This window comes from Quercus lobata, chromosome 11 (genome assembly GCF_001633185.2).
Source record: "Quercus lobata isolate SW786 chromosome 11, ValleyOak3.0 Primary Assembly, whole genome shotgun sequence".
Classification (NCBI taxonomy): domain Eukaryota; kingdom Viridiplantae; phylum Streptophyta; class Magnoliopsida; order Fagales; family Fagaceae; genus Quercus; species Quercus lobata.
In genome coordinates, this window is record NC_044914.1 from 20,527,393 (window position 1) to 20,544,254 (window position 16,862).

Consider the following 16,862-nt stretch of genomic DNA (forward strand, 5'->3'; position numbering starts at 1 on the left):
CAACCCAACCCACGTGGATCAGGTTGGACAATTTGTTTTAATTACTACTATTATTATTGAATTGAGCATTAAAACAACTCCACCACAAATAAGAGCAAATTTATAATCAAATAATCCTAAGTATAATACTAAACCAACACAAACTATATGAGAAGAACTTAAGGTTTGAGTTTTATTTAGGATGAGGGGAAAAAAAGTAAATAACAAAAAATTGTATAATATATTTTTAAATATATTTTTTAAAATTTAAATAAATATTAAATATAGGTGGGTTGGATCAGGCTAGATAGATTTGTGAATCTTATGACCTAAACCCAACCTAACCCATTGAATAAAAAAAAAAAAAAAAAAAAATCTCACAACCAACCCAATCCACCAACTCCTAAAAACCGACCCAACTCAATAGGTTGGGTTGGATCAAGTCGATTTTGGCGGATTGGTTGCATACCCTTATATTATATTTGGGGGCCTAAGACAATAACTAAGGATTTTTATATTTAAATATGAATTAAATAATATTTTTTTTAATTTTTAATATTATTATTATTACTTAAAAATTTATTTTTCTCCAACTTTTGATATGTAAAATTAATAATTAAGTTGAATAATACTAGAGATACAAATTATTTTACAAAATATTTTACAAACTCCTAATATTGTGAGTGATTAATGGTAAATAAAAAAGCGATATTAATAGTAGGCCTAGATGAAAACCAATAAGATATTAGTCACATCAATATTTTATAAAAATATTGTAAAATAATTTGTAACTATAGTATTACTCAATTAAGTTTATGTGATAAATGAAAGAGATCTTTTACATTTTATTGTAATCTCATCTGGGCTAGAAGTATATCTGATTTTGCTATAAAGATTAGTACACAAGTAACATAATTTGTAAAAGATATAAACTTAGAAAATTAGTTGACTAAATAAATAAATTATTTATCTTTTGTACAATACATGTTGGGGAAGCCAAAACTAACTAATAAAATAACTTCTTCTTTTTTCTTTTTTTTTTTATATGTAAAAAAGTCAAAAGCTAGATAGATTGGGATAAGCATTGAATGGATAAGCATTTGTTGTGTCTCTGTCATTGCTTTTCTTTTTTGAAGGCCAATCGGTGATGTATTATTCATTGAATATTAGAGTCATGGTACAGAGCAGCAACAGTTGGGGGAGGTGGGTCTTGTATCCAAAACATCTCATCAACAATATTCATAGCATGTCTAGCTAGTACATGTGCTACCTCGTTTCCCTCCTCTTAACACTATTGACAGATACCACTTGCATTCCACGCATAAGGCATTTAACATCTTCAAAGATATTGCCCAGCCAAGAGTGATTCTGAGACGACGAAGAAACAGCCCTTACTATTGAAAGATATTGCTTTTTTTTTTTTTTTCTTTTTTTTTAATATTAATTTTTATTGTTTAAAATTTTTGGAACAAATCTTTTCCAAAATTTTTTTGGAACAAATCTTTTTTTTTTTTTTTGCTAAGTGAAAAGCCCTTACTAGAGGGGGCTTTCTTCCATTTGGGGCCTTAGGTGATTGTCACAAAGTTGAGCCAACTTTGTAAGTATGCAAGGTTGACACATAGTTCCTATGGATAGCGTACAAAAGGCCCATGAATGATGTGCTGGTGATGAAAAAAAGTCCATAAGGCAACTAGTAGGACCAGTCCGTGCCTCAGAGAGAGATAAAAACTCACATGTTAGGGAGAGATTATTGAGAATACATGTGTGAATAGAGTCCAACATTAACTAAGAATGTCAAAAAAGAGTGGTTAATCCAACATAATAGCGCCCAAACTCATAAATCTTGTCTTTTGGGTTAGGTTGTAATGTATATTTATAAATTGTAATGTAGGTGGGGTTTGGGTTATGAATGGAAGAATATATTTATGCTCTATTTTTTTTTTTGACGTTTTCTCCCAAGTGTGTATAACTTGAAAGCCAAATATTATAGGCATTTCTTCTCTTCTTCTCTTCATGTTATTATCCTCGCTACGCATGTCATCACTTGATCAATTTTGTTTGCCTTGAACGCTTTTGGACTTCAAGCTTTTAGAGGGTCTTCTCTTATTTTTGTCTGTGTGAGTGTGTCCTAACTTTTGGTTAGATCGCTCTTTCACTATTTTAGTCTAATGATTTTTCTTGAACTTGTGCCCTAACCTTGGCTTAGGCCATCCTTTTGGGGTTTTGTTAAACTAGCGCTCTTTTCTCTTTGATTCTTCTCCAAACAAATCAATAATAATATAATCAAATTAAACCCCCGCATAATAGAGGTCAAAATTCAATAGATTCTTTTTTTTATATAATAATAGGATTTTACTAATGCGTGCCCTTAGTGCACACATTAATTTCTATTTTTGGAAAAAAATTTCTTGAGAATTGAAAAAGTAATGACAGATTTTTCAATTCCCGAGAAAATATTTCTAAAAATAGAAAATTTATTATGTACCCTAAAGACACACATTAACCCGGACTCATAATAATATAATCCAAAAACTAATGATACATCAAATCAAACCAAATATGTCAAATGATAATTGGAATACTTTTCACCAAGTATCAGTAAAGGTCTCATGCACATGTGATGTAATCTAATCACAAATTGAAATGTATAAGCTATGGCAATGTATGTGTCTAGAAGAATTGAATTCAAGTAATACGGCAAACACAACAATTTTCATAATTATTGAATTAACAAGTTTTTACTAATTCTTATTTAGACCTACTATTGACAATGTTTTTTTAACATATCAATAACAACTAACTATCTCAATAGTTATCTCTAGACTTATCGGTTGAATTGTTTCCCCCAAAAATGTTAAAACCACAACTAAAGTCACAACTTTTACAACAACTTGCTCACATGGTGAGTTGTGATAGCAACGAAACGGGAGAAAGTATATAGACAAGGCAATTATTTTTCTATTGTATTAATATTTTCCATTATATTAGTAATTTAATATTAGTTTTAGGATGAGAAATGTTAATTGATGCCTCAAGGGTATTAGTTTAGGAGCTATTTTTTTTTTAAAGAAAAAATTATGGAAAAATGATAAAGCAATTAATTATTTTGACAGTTTTTATATTTCTCATAAAAATAATGTCAAAACTTTCTTAATGTAGTTTATTACAATAACCTTAAGGCACCTGTTAACGTGATTCTTTTCGTATTAGTAATTAGTAGTTGAATAAAAGCAATGGATTCATATGGATAAGTTGTGTTCTTAGCATAACTATGGTTTCCCTTCTAAAATGTTTGGTCATATAAGGCCCGTTTAGTAAGGAGTTTGAGTAATGCTTTTTGTATATTTTTAAAATATATGTGGGTAAAAAAATATATAAAAATATATGTAAAGTTGTTTAAAAACTAAAAGTGTGTTGTTTAACTTCTTTACTAAACATAGCCATAATTTCTAGTGCAAGTTATGAATGATCCATAGAAAATGGTAGATTTAACCCCTTTGCAATTGAGAAAATACATCCTATTTTGGGGATATGTTTCTCCCCCTCATAGCTGATGGAACCCATAATTAATGGGTCCCACCAAGAGGGAGGAAGCAAACAGAGTATACTTTCTCCTTGCAATTTCCAATATGGGAAAAGGCTGTGGAGAAAAAGCTATTGAACTCTCACCCCACTTGTCTGTTGTTGAACTCAAACAGATGTTGCGTAGATGAGAACGCTTTGTCCGACTCAGAGCAAAAGATGCCCTTTCAATAAAAGGGCCTATCCGTCTACTTATGTATCTATTCTATACTAGCCTATACCAATAGCCATAGCCATAGCAAAAGTGGACTCAGTCTCCATACTCAAAGAGTCAAGAAGCCTCCTCTTTCACCCTTAAACAGCCCCAAAATCTGGGCTTTTGTCTCTTCTCCAACCCCTTTCTCTTTGGACCAAAAGCAAAGCAATGGTGGGAGATGGTCACGTCCCTAGCAGCAATTCCAATTGCAGCAACCATAACTCAAAGAAAACTAAAGACAATAAGAATAATAAGAAGAAGAAGAAAAAGCGAGGTGGGAGCAAGAAGAAGATGACGCCAGAGCAAACACTGGCGTTCAAGTCTGTGAGTGAATGGGTGTTCCTGGATCACCCTTCTACTTCTTCTTCTTCCTCTTCGTTGTCTTTTTCTGCTGCTGCTGCTTCCTTTCTTGTGGATGACTTTGGAGTGCAGAAGAGTCTTGGTAAAGGTGGGGAGAAAATGGTGTTCGACTTGCATTCCCATTCCAAATGCAGTGATGGGTTTTTGTCCCCTACAAAGCTTGTTGAGAAAGCACATGTGAATGGGGTTAGTTTCTTTCAAACACTTCCTCAATATCTCAAGTGGGTTTTGCTTGGATTTTTTTTTTTTTTTTTACTGAGTGTATGATATGCACTGTTTTCTATCGTTTTATTGTTTCTGAATGATATGCTGATGTGGGTTTTGCTTGTTGGTGTTGGTTAGCTACTTAGCTCTCTTTTGAGTTATATAATCTTAGCTTATAAATAATGAATTAGCTTTTGTGAATATTCTCTTTTAGGCTGCATTTTGTATTAGGGTAAGTAAATATGGATTATGGTTTTTTAAAAACTCGTCCGCACTGTGTATATTCAATTACAGAAGACTGGTAATATGTATGTATATATAGTTAGTTGAATATATGTTGCACACCGATTAGCAATGGAGGTTTTGGGACTAAGAAGCTAATGCTTTTGAATCAAACTTTACTGGGAAAGTGGTTGTGGCCATGTGTTAGAAGAAAAAGCATTTTGTGGGCAGAGATTTAAAGCATGGCATTACCTAGGAAGTACGGTCACTTCATTTAGGATGCTGTACCCGTGTTTTTCCAGTGTCATACCGGCCGTTTTATTTTACTTTATAATTTTTTATAAATTGCTCGTGTCACTGTGTCGTACCTGTGTTTGTATCCCTGCTTCCTAGGGCACTACTTGGGGGAGCTGGTGTTCGAGGTAGGTTAGAGGGCCATATGGGATTGTGGAAGCATTTGCATAGAGGATGGGACAGCTTTTTGCGTTTTACTAGATGTGATGGTGGTGATGGCTCTAAAATTTGCTTTTGGCATGGTTGCTGGAATGGTGAGACTACTGTAAAGGAGAAAGATTCTAATCTTTTCTAATTGCAAGGGACAGAGATGCTATAGTGGTGGAATATAGAAAGCCCAAAAATGGCTGATTTTATTGAAATCCTATAATTATTTTCATGGTGCATGACTGGCGAGTAGTATCTATAGCACAGTTATTGGAAGACATACACACAACAGTGTTTCAACTTGGGTAGGTAGATAAAATGGAATGGATCCCTTAGGAAATGCAAGGTTTCCAAGTGAAGAGCTACTAAAAGGCATTGTGGGAAGGAGGAAGTTAGTATTTTCCTTAGCAAAGCATTTGGAAAGTTTGACTGTCAACAGATAATCTAAGGAAGTGATGGATAATTATTATGGAAGGGTGTTTTATGTATAAAAACAATGTGAGAATGTGGCTCATCTTTTCTTACCTTGTGCACTGGCTCAGGAATTGTGGTCTTGGGTTTTCAGCTGGTGTTTCATGAGTAATGTTTTGTTCTGTGATGGAGGGGTTATCACATTGGAAGCTTTTTTGCTTAATATGGTGCCTTTGAAGAGAAAACAATTCCCATTGCTCTGAGGGTAAAGAATAAACATGGCGAAGTTGAAGATTTTATTTTTGAAGACAGCATATGAATGTACTTCGACCTCTCATAAATCTTCTATTGCAAATTTTCTAGAGTACCTGGATACCATTGAGCTTTCATTGATTTTTTTTTTTTTTTTTTGGGCTTCTCCTTGTATACTTCCAGCGTACTAGGATTGCACCCTTAGCCTTTTATAATGAATTCATTATCTGTATGAGGGGAGGAAGAGGACATCCTTGGATTATTAAGTTGGAAAGAATATGTGGAGGAACCGGTCAAAAATGATCAATTCATTATCAGTCCACAATTTCATTTCTTTCTTTTCATTTGTCTTAGATAACTAAACACATCAAAGGGAAGGTAACTTTCCCTCCATTTCCTTTCCCTTTTCTTCCTTCCCATCCCTTCCATCCCTATTAATGAGACAATCCATAGTGTTGAAGTCATGTCTTTTGTTTGATGTTACACTTTTTTTTGGTGGCGTGATATTCATTAGTTGAGCACACTTGGAGATACTATTCCATTGGTGCTTCTTCTTGAAATTGCTGGTACCTGTGTTTCAGTTGCTTTGGTTGTCATTTATTTGGTTTATTTGGGTAGAGAAATTTGATGTTAGGAGATATCAAGGCCATGGGTTTAATGTTGGGGAAAACTCATAATTCTTGGTAGGCATAGCTTTGTTTTTTGTATCAAAATAACAGTAGAGACAGGTTGTGTTGATGATCAAGAAAACTATGGGAAGAAGCAAGCTTGGAATTATCTGTTTCTGTATGCTTGTTTGAGTTCGGACAAGGCATCAAAGTAACATTTGACCGGAATTGCCTATTGCTGTATGCTTGTTGCTTGAGTTCGGAACCCCTCTCTGCAGGATATTTTGACACCACTTTGATGAATGTTTCTTTTGTTATTCTTTTTGTTGGGGTATTGGAGCCTGTCAGTATTAGTGAATGTAATTTTTCATCTTCCTCAAGGTGTTTATGGATGGTCCAGTCATCCATTCTAATGGTTAAAGTGTACTGGGATAGATGAGGGTTTGGAGATTAGGGAGAGGAGATAAATAGAAATGCAGTGGGAATATATGGGAAAAGGGAACTTCATTATTTGTTAGGAGCATAACTGCATAAGTAATTTCTTGAAGTTTCTGAGAAGTGCAACTGGTTAGTGACATGAAAGTGGGGCAAACTTTACCTAGCTCCACTATAAGGGGGCTTTGTCCAAGAAATAGATTGTTTATTTATTTATTTTTAATATAGTGAATTGCTCAATTTCTAGAAGAGTGTTGTCCCGGTGGTTCTCTCTCTCTTGTTGCTGCAAGTGAAAGTGAGCATTTGTGTAAACTAAACTTTGAAAAGGCTCAATTAGATTTATGAATGTAACTAGTTTAGGTTTTCATGCTTAACACGTCCATTGAGAAATAAAATGAATGAGAGTTGACTAAGATGGTTTGTGCTTTGCACATGTACAATGGAGTACAATTAATGCACTAGTGAGCGAGAGTTATTTAAGTTGAAGGGGTGAAAAGAGGTAGAGTGTGGCCTGAATTAACATGGGTAGATGTAGTGAGAAGGATCTCTTAAATACATTTGTAATAGAGTATGGTTTTAGATAAACTTTAAGAGTGGAAGAGGAGATGTGGCCAATCCCAATTCATTGAGAAAGGACCCATAAATCTGACCCAATTTAAATGGAATTATGGCCTAATTAAAAGGCCAAGAATCAACTTGGGCTATGATTTACAATGAACATTTTTGTGGAAAGAAATATTTGAGTTTCCTGCAATGCTATCTGTAAATGTTATGGGACTTCCATAATTGAAGTTCAAAACTACTTTGAAAATGTTGTATGTTGTTCTTGATCTATAATTTATATTTGTTAAGCTATTCTTATATTTTTATTCTTGAATACATCTTAAGATGTATTGCAATTTAATTATTAAATGTACGCATAACACTTATTTAAAAAAAAAAATGTGCCCATAACAGGTGAAAGTTCTTGCTCTGACAGATCATGACACAATGGCAGGCATCCCCGAAGCTCTAGAAGCTGCTCGAAGATTTGGCATCAAGATAATTCCAGGTGTTGAAATCAGTACAATATTCTCTCCAAGGTAAATCTTTGATGTTCTGGCTTTAGGGAGCTTACACACACTCACACACATGAATGTATGTATATATGTATGTAGTTTCTGGAGAAACCTTTGTACTTAGGTTCTTTAATACAATGTTCGTAATTGGAAATCACAAGAATTTCAAGAAGAATCTTAGTTGTGAGGATATGCCTCTGATGTTTTTGACATTGATTAGCAGTGAGCAATCTGAATTAGATGAACCAGTGCACATCCTTGCATACTATAGCAGCTGCGGACCTAAAAGGATTGAGCAGCTTGAAATGTTCTTGGCTAATATCAGGGATGGTCGTTTTCTCCGTGCAAAGAACATGGTGTCAAAACTTAATAAACTTAATCTACCTATTAAGTGGGAGCATGTTGCCCGGATAGCTGGCAAGGGAGTTGCTCCTGGGAGAGTGCATGTGGCCCGTGCTATGCTTGAAGCAGGTTATGTGGAAAATCTGAAACAAGCTTTTGCACGATATCTTTTTGATGGCGGACCTGCTTACTCTACGTAATTTTCTTAGCTTATTGTTATATCTTTCCTTGTTACTCTTGTTGTGTATTTCTAATTTAGGATTAATATGGGTTCAGGGGAAGTGAGCCTCCTGCAGAGGAAGCAATACAATTGATATGTAATACAGGGGGTGTGGCTGTGCTAGCTCATCCGTGGGCATTGAAAAATCCTGTTGCTGTTATCAGGAGGCTGAAAGAGGCTGGCCTTCATGGGATGGAGGTATATAGAAGTGATGGAAAATTAGCTGGTATGTGATTCCCTTTGTTAAGTCATTTTCTTTTTTATTATTTTTGTGGAGTTATATTTTTTTTAGTGGGTGACTGTCATATCAATTGTGAGAGAATCTGAGAATGTAAATCATTTACATCCCATCTTCAAGCAAGGAATTAAAGTCAAAGATATTGCATACTAGGAACACGCCAACTTATCCATGAAACAATTTCAAGATATAAATCAACTGATGAAGTTAGGTTGTGCTTAACATTTTCTTTTCTAATGTTTCAACTCATATGTGTTGAGATTGTTTAATACCATTGATTCAACTGGTGAGATTTAGTTTTGTTTCCATGTAGTGGTGGATGAAAAAAAAAAACACACTGACTTGTGGTGTCAAATACTAAGTAATAAATTTTTGGTTGATAAGTTTGGCCTAATACTAATATTACTGTTAAATAGTGGATATATGGCTGTAATTTGAGATCGAAAAAGTTTCTATTCAGAATTTTTTTTCCTCTTTTGTAAGACATCAAGCTTTCTTTGTTATGGTGCAACAAATTTCTGAAAATTCTGGGATGAAACTGCTTTCATCATCCTTGTTAATGATGTAGAGAACTGTGTGGATTATGTACCAGTTGATATACATGACAATCTCCTTTTATTCTTTCTTGACTGTGAAGCCTCGTTGAATAGATTTTTTATTTTATGCTATATTGGAACACTTGAAATGCTCATATTCTGAAAGGAAATTATCTATGTAAAAATTTATGGAGCCTCATATTTTCCTTATGTTCTTTATCTGGTACTTACATCATGGTTATTTTGTTTGGTCAATAGTGTACAGTGACCTAGCAGATTTTCATGGTCTTTTGAAGCTTGGAGGATCAGATTATCATGGAAGAGGTGGGAATAGTGAGTCTGAACTGGGAAGTGTGAATCTTCCAGTAGTGGCTGTTCATGACTTCCTTAAGTTAGCTCGACCAATCTGGTGTGATGCCATCAGGGACATTTTTGAGAGTTATGCTGAGGAGCCTTCTGATTCAAATCTAGCAAGGATTACAAGATTTGGGAGGACCCGTATTCTTAAAAGTGGCTCCCCGCTGAGTTGTGGCAAGGATTTAATTGATCGTTGCTTGCCTTTGTGGTTGACAAATGAAGAGAGGCAAAATGCAGATTTTGAAGCCATCAGGTTGAAGCTTTCCCATATCTCTATCAATCAGGGAGGAACTCCGATTCCTGTTGAGAGTAAATAGTCTGAATTCTGTCTGTACTTATTTTCTTCATCGGCAATGATATTTATTTTTTTGCCCCCATCAAATTCATTACACCCTTCCATTTTTGGTATTTCTGCTCATCTGGAATATTTAACATTAATGATAACATAATTTCATATCCCCCTATTGTTATTTTAAAGAGTAGGCATGCCTAGAAAACATGTTAGACATGCAACGACCTAACAAGATGCAGAAAAAGATTACTGTCTTATTTATTACTGTTTATGTTGTAACCCTGGTCTTTGCCCCCTCCCTCCCTTCCTCCACTTAAAGATTGATTTTTATTTATGAGTTAACAAATTCTTAAATTACTTTAGGTTGACTGTGCTGATCTTTTACATCTTCCCCCTTTTCTTGTCACAATATTCTTCTTTGAATTCTTCGGAGTCAATTACTTCACTTCTTACAAATGCCATCAACAGATTGAAAATTTTCAAACTGAATTACGTTTCATTGACATGGGTTGTTGATCTGGAGCCACAGGCTCCCTATATATGCCAATTGATTTGGAATTCAATATTAGTGTCTTCTTTGGGGGTTTTGGTTTTGGTTTTGTTTTTGGTTTTTTTAACCAATTCTTTTGATTGTCACCTCAATAGGGTTGATGGCACGACTAGTACATATTTTGATGGCTTTCTTATTATTCTAAGCTGTTCAAATTGATCTACGAATAATGAAGACCAAGCAATCATATCTTGCATGAATTATTAGAGCCAAAATGATGAAAAATTTTGCTACGGTTGGATGGCGAATAACATTGCATGTATATGCAAAAGAAGTACGTTTTTTGTTAATTGCAATGAAGCATCAATTCTTTTGAGTGTCACCTCAATAGGTTTTTTTTTTTTTTTTTTTTTTTTTCGGTTAACTATGAATGGTTTAACTTATTGTAGTATCCAATTAAACTACCTAAATATGGTTGTTGTATCAGCCTTATTGGGCCGTATCCTATCCTAGTATATCCTTTTATTGAGTACTATTAGAATTCAGTTGAATTGATTTATGAACTGAACTGAAATGTTTGCAACAAAAAGAATAGATAAATTCTATTGTCTTGTTTGAAATATTGTAGAAATGAATTCAATTAAAGTATATTGGGCATCTAACTAGGGTTATGGCTAAACTTTTGGTTCTCCGGCAAGGTTCCCAATTTAGATGTTGAACTGAATGCTTTGATAGTTGTATTTCTAGTCTCATTTTAGGAACAATGAATTGAAGGTGTTTCTCTTTGTCTAACAGTTCGACTCTCGGCCATTTCTTCGTCACGGTGTTCATCATTACGATTTTCTTTGCCCGTTCACCTTTTGATAGGCTGTTGCATGAGCAATTTGATTTTGGCGGGTCAGTTCTTGAACACTAGTAGTTAAGGCTTGCACTTGCCTCTCTACAAGGGATTGAGCAGGATTGTTTTCTTCGTGTTCCGTGACTTCAGCTTGGAACGAGATACCCTTATGTTGTAGAAAGAGTTAAATGACTTATCTATCTTTTCCCACAACCAGCACCAAACTGTTGATGTAGAAAATTGCCACTAGTTGGGAGTAGCTTGTCCCAAGATATCAATGAAAGGTCATCTAGACCTTCAAGAAAGAAAAAGGGTTGATTGGAGGACACCGGTGTGGCACTAACCTAAGGGTCTTTGATGACTTAGTCAGGAAACCTTAAATAGCTAAGCGGAAAGCTTACAAACTAAAAGTATCTTAGTGATTCGTAGCTCTTTTGGGTGCTATGAGTAGGCCTTTATACTTGCTATATGTGACTTTTAAGGGTCATTTAAGTCCCCTTCCTTAATTAGGGTGATTAAGGTTCTGATGGTTACTGATGGAGCTATTATGGATTTCCTAGTCGTTGAGTAACAGTCGTCCATAGATTTTGATTAATGGCTTTGTCAATGTAGACACTCCATTTTACAACTTACATTTAACCTCATCCAATGGTAAAATAGTTATTTTATGATATCTTCAATCTGATAGTCCTACTTTGCTCAACCATTACATGTGTAGAAACTAACCTAATGAAACAACATTGATCAAATTAGTTAGGTTGGATTGGTGAGTTGTGGTTAGATATATATATATGTGTGTAGTCGACTAAATTTGCTGCTATTTATAGGAGTTTTGGCATGGGTGAGCGACATGTGACAGAGTCTGATTGGTGACACATGTCACAGCCTGATTGGTCTGCTTATGTCATCGCTTACACGCGCTGGACTGCTTATGTCATTGCTTACACATACTAGACTGCTTATGTCATCGCTTATAAGCGCTGATGTGTAATTGGTTTTTGCATGCATTTTATGCCTCTATTTCAATGACATTTGGCAAATTTCTGTTGGTTTCTAAGTAGTGATTGGAAAACTTAGTAGCAGTACGTGGCGCTTTGTAATTAGCTATATTTTGTAGACTTTGTAGCATAATGTGTCAGCTTGTAATAGGTTCGAAATTTTCCCCCCTACAATATGTTTTGGGATAAATTATCACAAATTACATAATATGCCTAAATTATATTCCAAATTTCCAAAGTTATCAAAATCATTTTTCAAAAATACAATCAAACTAAAATATTACAGTAAAATAAAAGTAATAAGATAAATTTATATATTTGACAAATCAAGTCGGATTACATAGGTTGAAAAACCTACAAACCCGATAATCGAGGTTCAAAATAAAATTCCATTAGATGGACTCCTACTTCAAATTGTGTTATGAAAACACGAAAATAATGTTATTCTAAATAATAATTATTAAATTAAAATAATAATATTTTCTAAATTTTGCTGTATGTAATGTATAGTACGATCTGTGCATCCTTTGGGGGTTTAGAGAGGGAAGAATCAGAGAATTGAGAAAAGAGAAAATGAGCTTGTCGCTCCTTCAAGGCTATTCTTCCGCAGAAGAAGAGGAAGATGACCCACAACCCCAACACCCTTATCTCCAAAACTCCGATGAAGATGAAGAAGACGATGACGAAGACGAAGACGAACAAAACGACAAGGAAGGAGCTACCCACGACAAGTCGTTTATCAAACTCCCAATACCTTCATCTGGGTCGGGATCTTCAGGGCTTCCCTCTGTGTTAGACTTATTCTCCGAAGTACATCTCTCTCTCTCTCTCTTTCTCTTTCTTTGGGATAATTTTGCTTTTGCTTTTGCTTTCTTTTTTTACAGTAATGAATAATGAAAGCAGTGAATATTAATAGATTTCAGGACCGCCAGCGTTTCTGAATAACAGTGTAGAAGAATATGGCAAAGTTAAAGATGTGGGACAGCAACAGCAGCCAGTGTTAGGGAGAAGGAGAAACCACCGCAAGGAAAACAAGCAACACTTGCCTACAGGTTACTTCTTCTTCTTTCCTTTTTTTCAGAGTTTAATATTTTTGCTAAATAGAACAATTGCTTAGAGTACTAGGCTAAATAAATGAGACCCAACTTTGCATTTTGCTGTACAAAAGCCTGGAACAAATATATGGGTATGTTGGTAATCAACTTTTTGAAGTTGGAGAGGTTCGAATTTGAAGGCATCACGGATTTGAAGAAAGTCTTGAAGCAGTAAATTATAATGCATAAGAATGAGTTGGAGTCGGAGACGGAGGGCGAGATTGTGGGGTCAGGATAAACAGATTATTTCCTGAAAAGGGTTTCAAGAATTTAGATAATAATTGCATTTGAAAGAACTAATCTTTTTATCGGATTCTGTAAGAATAAGAATGTGTTTTGATGATCTCAACAATAACCATAATGTTGGACAGGTTGTGGAATCTGTGTGTGTGTATGTATGTATGTATGCTTGTGGTAGGCTTGGAGTTAGGAGACTATGTGGATGTAGAGTTTACAACTTTAGAAGGAAAGGGTTAGTTTTAGGGTTCATGACTGACTAGGGTTTTGGTAGTGTAGGCCGAAGGAAAAAGATTTGATTTATGGTTGCAAAAGAGATGAAAAGAAGCTGAGAACAAATTTGTCTAGGAGTTGTGAACAGTAGTGTGAACAATGCATGGAAGGCCAATGGAAAAGAGAAAGGGGGAAAGAACACACTAACGCCAATGTGCCTCAATAGTCAATACTAACACTATGTTTTATTTATTAATCAACACTTCCATTTGAGTACAATGGCACACTTTCAGAAGGAACTGAGCATTGCTTATTTTGGATTCCGAATTGAAAAGGAAGATTTAGTGTATGGTCTTTTTACAACTGTGCAGCCATGAATTTTATCCTCACTTTGGATAATCTTATTAAAAAAAAGGTGGTAGTTATTAATAGCTTTCAGGTGTGCAAGTGTCGTTGTGAGATAGTAGAGGATCAGCTACTTCACAGTCCTATAGCTCAAGCATTGTGGTTTTCTGCATTTACAGCTTGTTATTAAATAAAGCATCTTGGTAATCCAGCTTATTATTTTATTATGACTAGCAATGGAGATTCATAGTAATTATTAATGAGAAGACAATGATCTTGATCGTACAACTTAACAAACAATGTGATAAGCATGTTTATATCCCCTTATTCTGCATTAGTATTAGTTTATTAGAGTTTCATTTGAAGGTGCTTTGACTGCACTATCAACTAAAATCTGATAATTTGTCCTAAGACATTATCTCTCACTCAAATACTATCACCTTTTTTGGGGCCAAATACCACCACTTCTATGTTTTAATGGTATGGGACTTCAGTTGTTGCATTGCCTTTTTTACATAGTAATGAGATTTTAATAGTGTACAATAAACATCTTGTAATGTATTTCTGTTTGACCTATCAAAAAAAAGTAATGTATTTCTATTTGATGCCAAGAGAAAAAAAAATTTCTTGAAATAAAAATATTTGTTATTTGATTGGATATTAAAACTTCAGACCTGATTGCACTGCCTAATAATCTCTAATGACATGGATGTCATGATTAATATTGTTTAATTTAGAATATTTTGGTTGGTATCTTCCTTGTGGATATTCTTGATACTGTTACTTCAGCTACTTGTGCACTGAAAACTTCTGTGTGGGAGGAAATGTCATGGCTAGACATTCAGTGATTTACAGTGTTGGGACTATGCATTTAATTTTATGAATTGAAGATTGTAAGAGTTTCTTTTTGGTCTTAGAACTTACTTTTCTAACTTACTGGTAAACTACTTAGATTGTAAGAAACAAATTTTGATGGTTGTATTATTAATGTATAGGTGCTGTAGTTGAGGCTAAACCTCAACTTGTTGGTATCCATGAGCGAGTAAGAAGTGATATTGAGGGTAATCGACCTCCAGCATCATCAGTTTCAAGCACAACAGAAGGAGGCAAACGAGTGGCAACTGTAACCAATCCTAATGCTGAGGATGCTGCAGAGCTACTGAGGTATGTCCTCCTCTCTTTTTTTATATGTATTTAATTTTTAATTACAACTTGCCAATGAGCTCTTCCCTGTCTCACAAGAGTGGGTGGAGGGTGAAGTCATGACTCACCAGATGTATGAGTAACTTACCTATTAAAATTAAAAATGAAAAAAGTTGATGAACACAACATTATTTTCCTGCTAGTGCTAACGCATACTTTGAGAGATTAGTAAAATGGTGAAGCAGGTTTCCTTTGTAGTAACTGTAACAGTTATTGTGTGCATAAGTCAATTAATATTTTCAATTACTTAGGTATTGATATTGACTTAAAACATAATTACTGATGTTAATAAGCAAGCACTTGGGTGGGTTCATCGAAGTGTTTAGCTCTCTGAGGACCAACTAATCAATTTGCCCATCAAAGCCTTAGGACTAATGATGTACATGCCTGTTGTCTGGTACTCTATCAAAGCCTTTGTCTAAGGTGTCTCATCTCTGTTTATAGGATGTGCTTGCAATGTGGAATACCCAAGACTTTCTCAAATGCACGAGGAATGGTATGCCCTGTATGTGGTGATCACCCTCTTCAAGACGCTAGCAATGAGCTCAAGAAGAAGGGTTCCACCATCAAAGATAAGGAGAAGAGTAAGAGGCTGAAGGGCCAATCATCTCATGCTTCCTGGAAAAGTGAAACAGAGATGCAGCTCCGGCAGCAGTTTGACTAGCAACGTTCAGCAGAGTATTCCTCAGAGATCGCCCTGTGATAGTCTAGAACTTTTTTAAAATTATGAAGGTACCCTACTGTATAATTGATGTAGTTCATGGAGCTATTAGAAGACTGGTTGGCAGAGCATGTTGATCAGGGCATGTGCAGTGTACAATACTTTATTATGGCTTTTCTCAGATGTCATATGCTTTTGCTTGCTTTGTTCTGCTTGCTTAAATGCTTATACTCACTACGCTGGAAGGTTAACTGAGATTAAGTGGGGTTTCCTGCACAACGTTATTCGAAGTCGGTAATGCATGATAAACTAAAATACTATGCAGTGGGTTTTGTTGTAGCGGAGAGTCATGGAAGATGTGACCTGTGACCTACGAAAGATGGTAAACCTGGTATCATGAATAGTTTTTAATAAACAGAAGTTTATAGGACTCAAAACGAACAATAATGGTTTGTGGAGGGAAATAAAATTTGGAGGACTATAACATATTCCTTCCTTTATGGTATTTTTGTCCTTTTATATTTTGTGGGACTATAATATTACACACTACGCACAAATTTGTCTGACACATGAGAAGGCAAAATCATCCGAGTCGAAGTACATTGTGTAACATAGATGCCAGATCTCTCCAAATCCATACTCTCATAATGGCGGATGAGAATCAATGAACAGGCTTCTTCATGCAAGCTTAAACTACAGGTTTGTGTTGTGTTAGTGACCACCAGTCAAGCTTGGAACCAAATACTGGCTCAAAGAACACCTATAGACTATAGCTACAGTGTTCTATTACGCCTACAAAAGAAACAAATTCCAAAATTTAAGAAAAAGAATACAACCTATAAAGGAATTTTAATTTATATCCAATGGTAAAAAAATAATAATATAAAAGTATAGGTCCTATAATGAAACGAAAATAGGAAAATTAATGTCCAATAGTAAGTTTAAATAGAATAGTGTGCGTAGAGCCGTAAAATTAAATTGTTCCAAAAATTAGTAAACTCACAAGTCTAGTGATAAAATACAAGTAAAACAATACAAGTTCAATGACAA

General features: G+C 34.9%; 2 protein-coding genes across 3 annotated transcripts; both read left to right on the forward strand.

Annotated features, from left to right (window-relative positions):
* Window positions 1-3,610: 3,610 nt before the first annotated feature.
* LOC115968964 (3',5'-nucleoside bisphosphate phosphatase) lies at window positions 3,611-9,938 on the forward strand. Of its 2 annotated transcripts, none has more exons than XM_031088509.1 (5): window positions 3,611-4,303; window positions 7,648-7,772; window positions 7,969-8,286; window positions 8,367-8,536; window positions 9,343-9,938. In XM_031088509.1, exons 1-5 carry the CDS (start codon window positions 3,926-3,928, stop codon window positions 9,756-9,758), a joined length of 1,407 nt encoding a protein of 468 aa, XP_030944369.1. In that variant the 5' UTR covers window positions 3,611-3,925; the 3' UTR covers window positions 9,759-9,938. The 2 variants fall into 2 exon arrangements, with proteins under 2 accessions (XP_030944369.1, XP_030944370.1); XM_031088510.1 differs by having other exon boundaries at window positions 3,614-4,303; window positions 7,972-8,286.
* Window positions 9,939-10,482: 544 nt separating this feature from the next.
* Window positions 10,483-16,088, forward strand: LOC115969190. The gene is made up of 5 exons (XM_031088780.1): window positions 10,483-10,557; window positions 12,570-12,869; window positions 12,976-13,111; window positions 14,944-15,112; window positions 15,596-16,088. The coding sequence occupies exons 1-5, from the start codon at window positions 10,498-10,500 to the stop codon at window positions 15,813-15,815; spliced, it is 885 nt and encodes a 294-aa protein (XP_030944640.1). The 5' UTR covers window positions 10,483-10,497; the 3' UTR covers window positions 15,816-16,088.
* The last annotated feature ends 774 nt before the right edge of the window (window positions 16,089-16,862 follow it).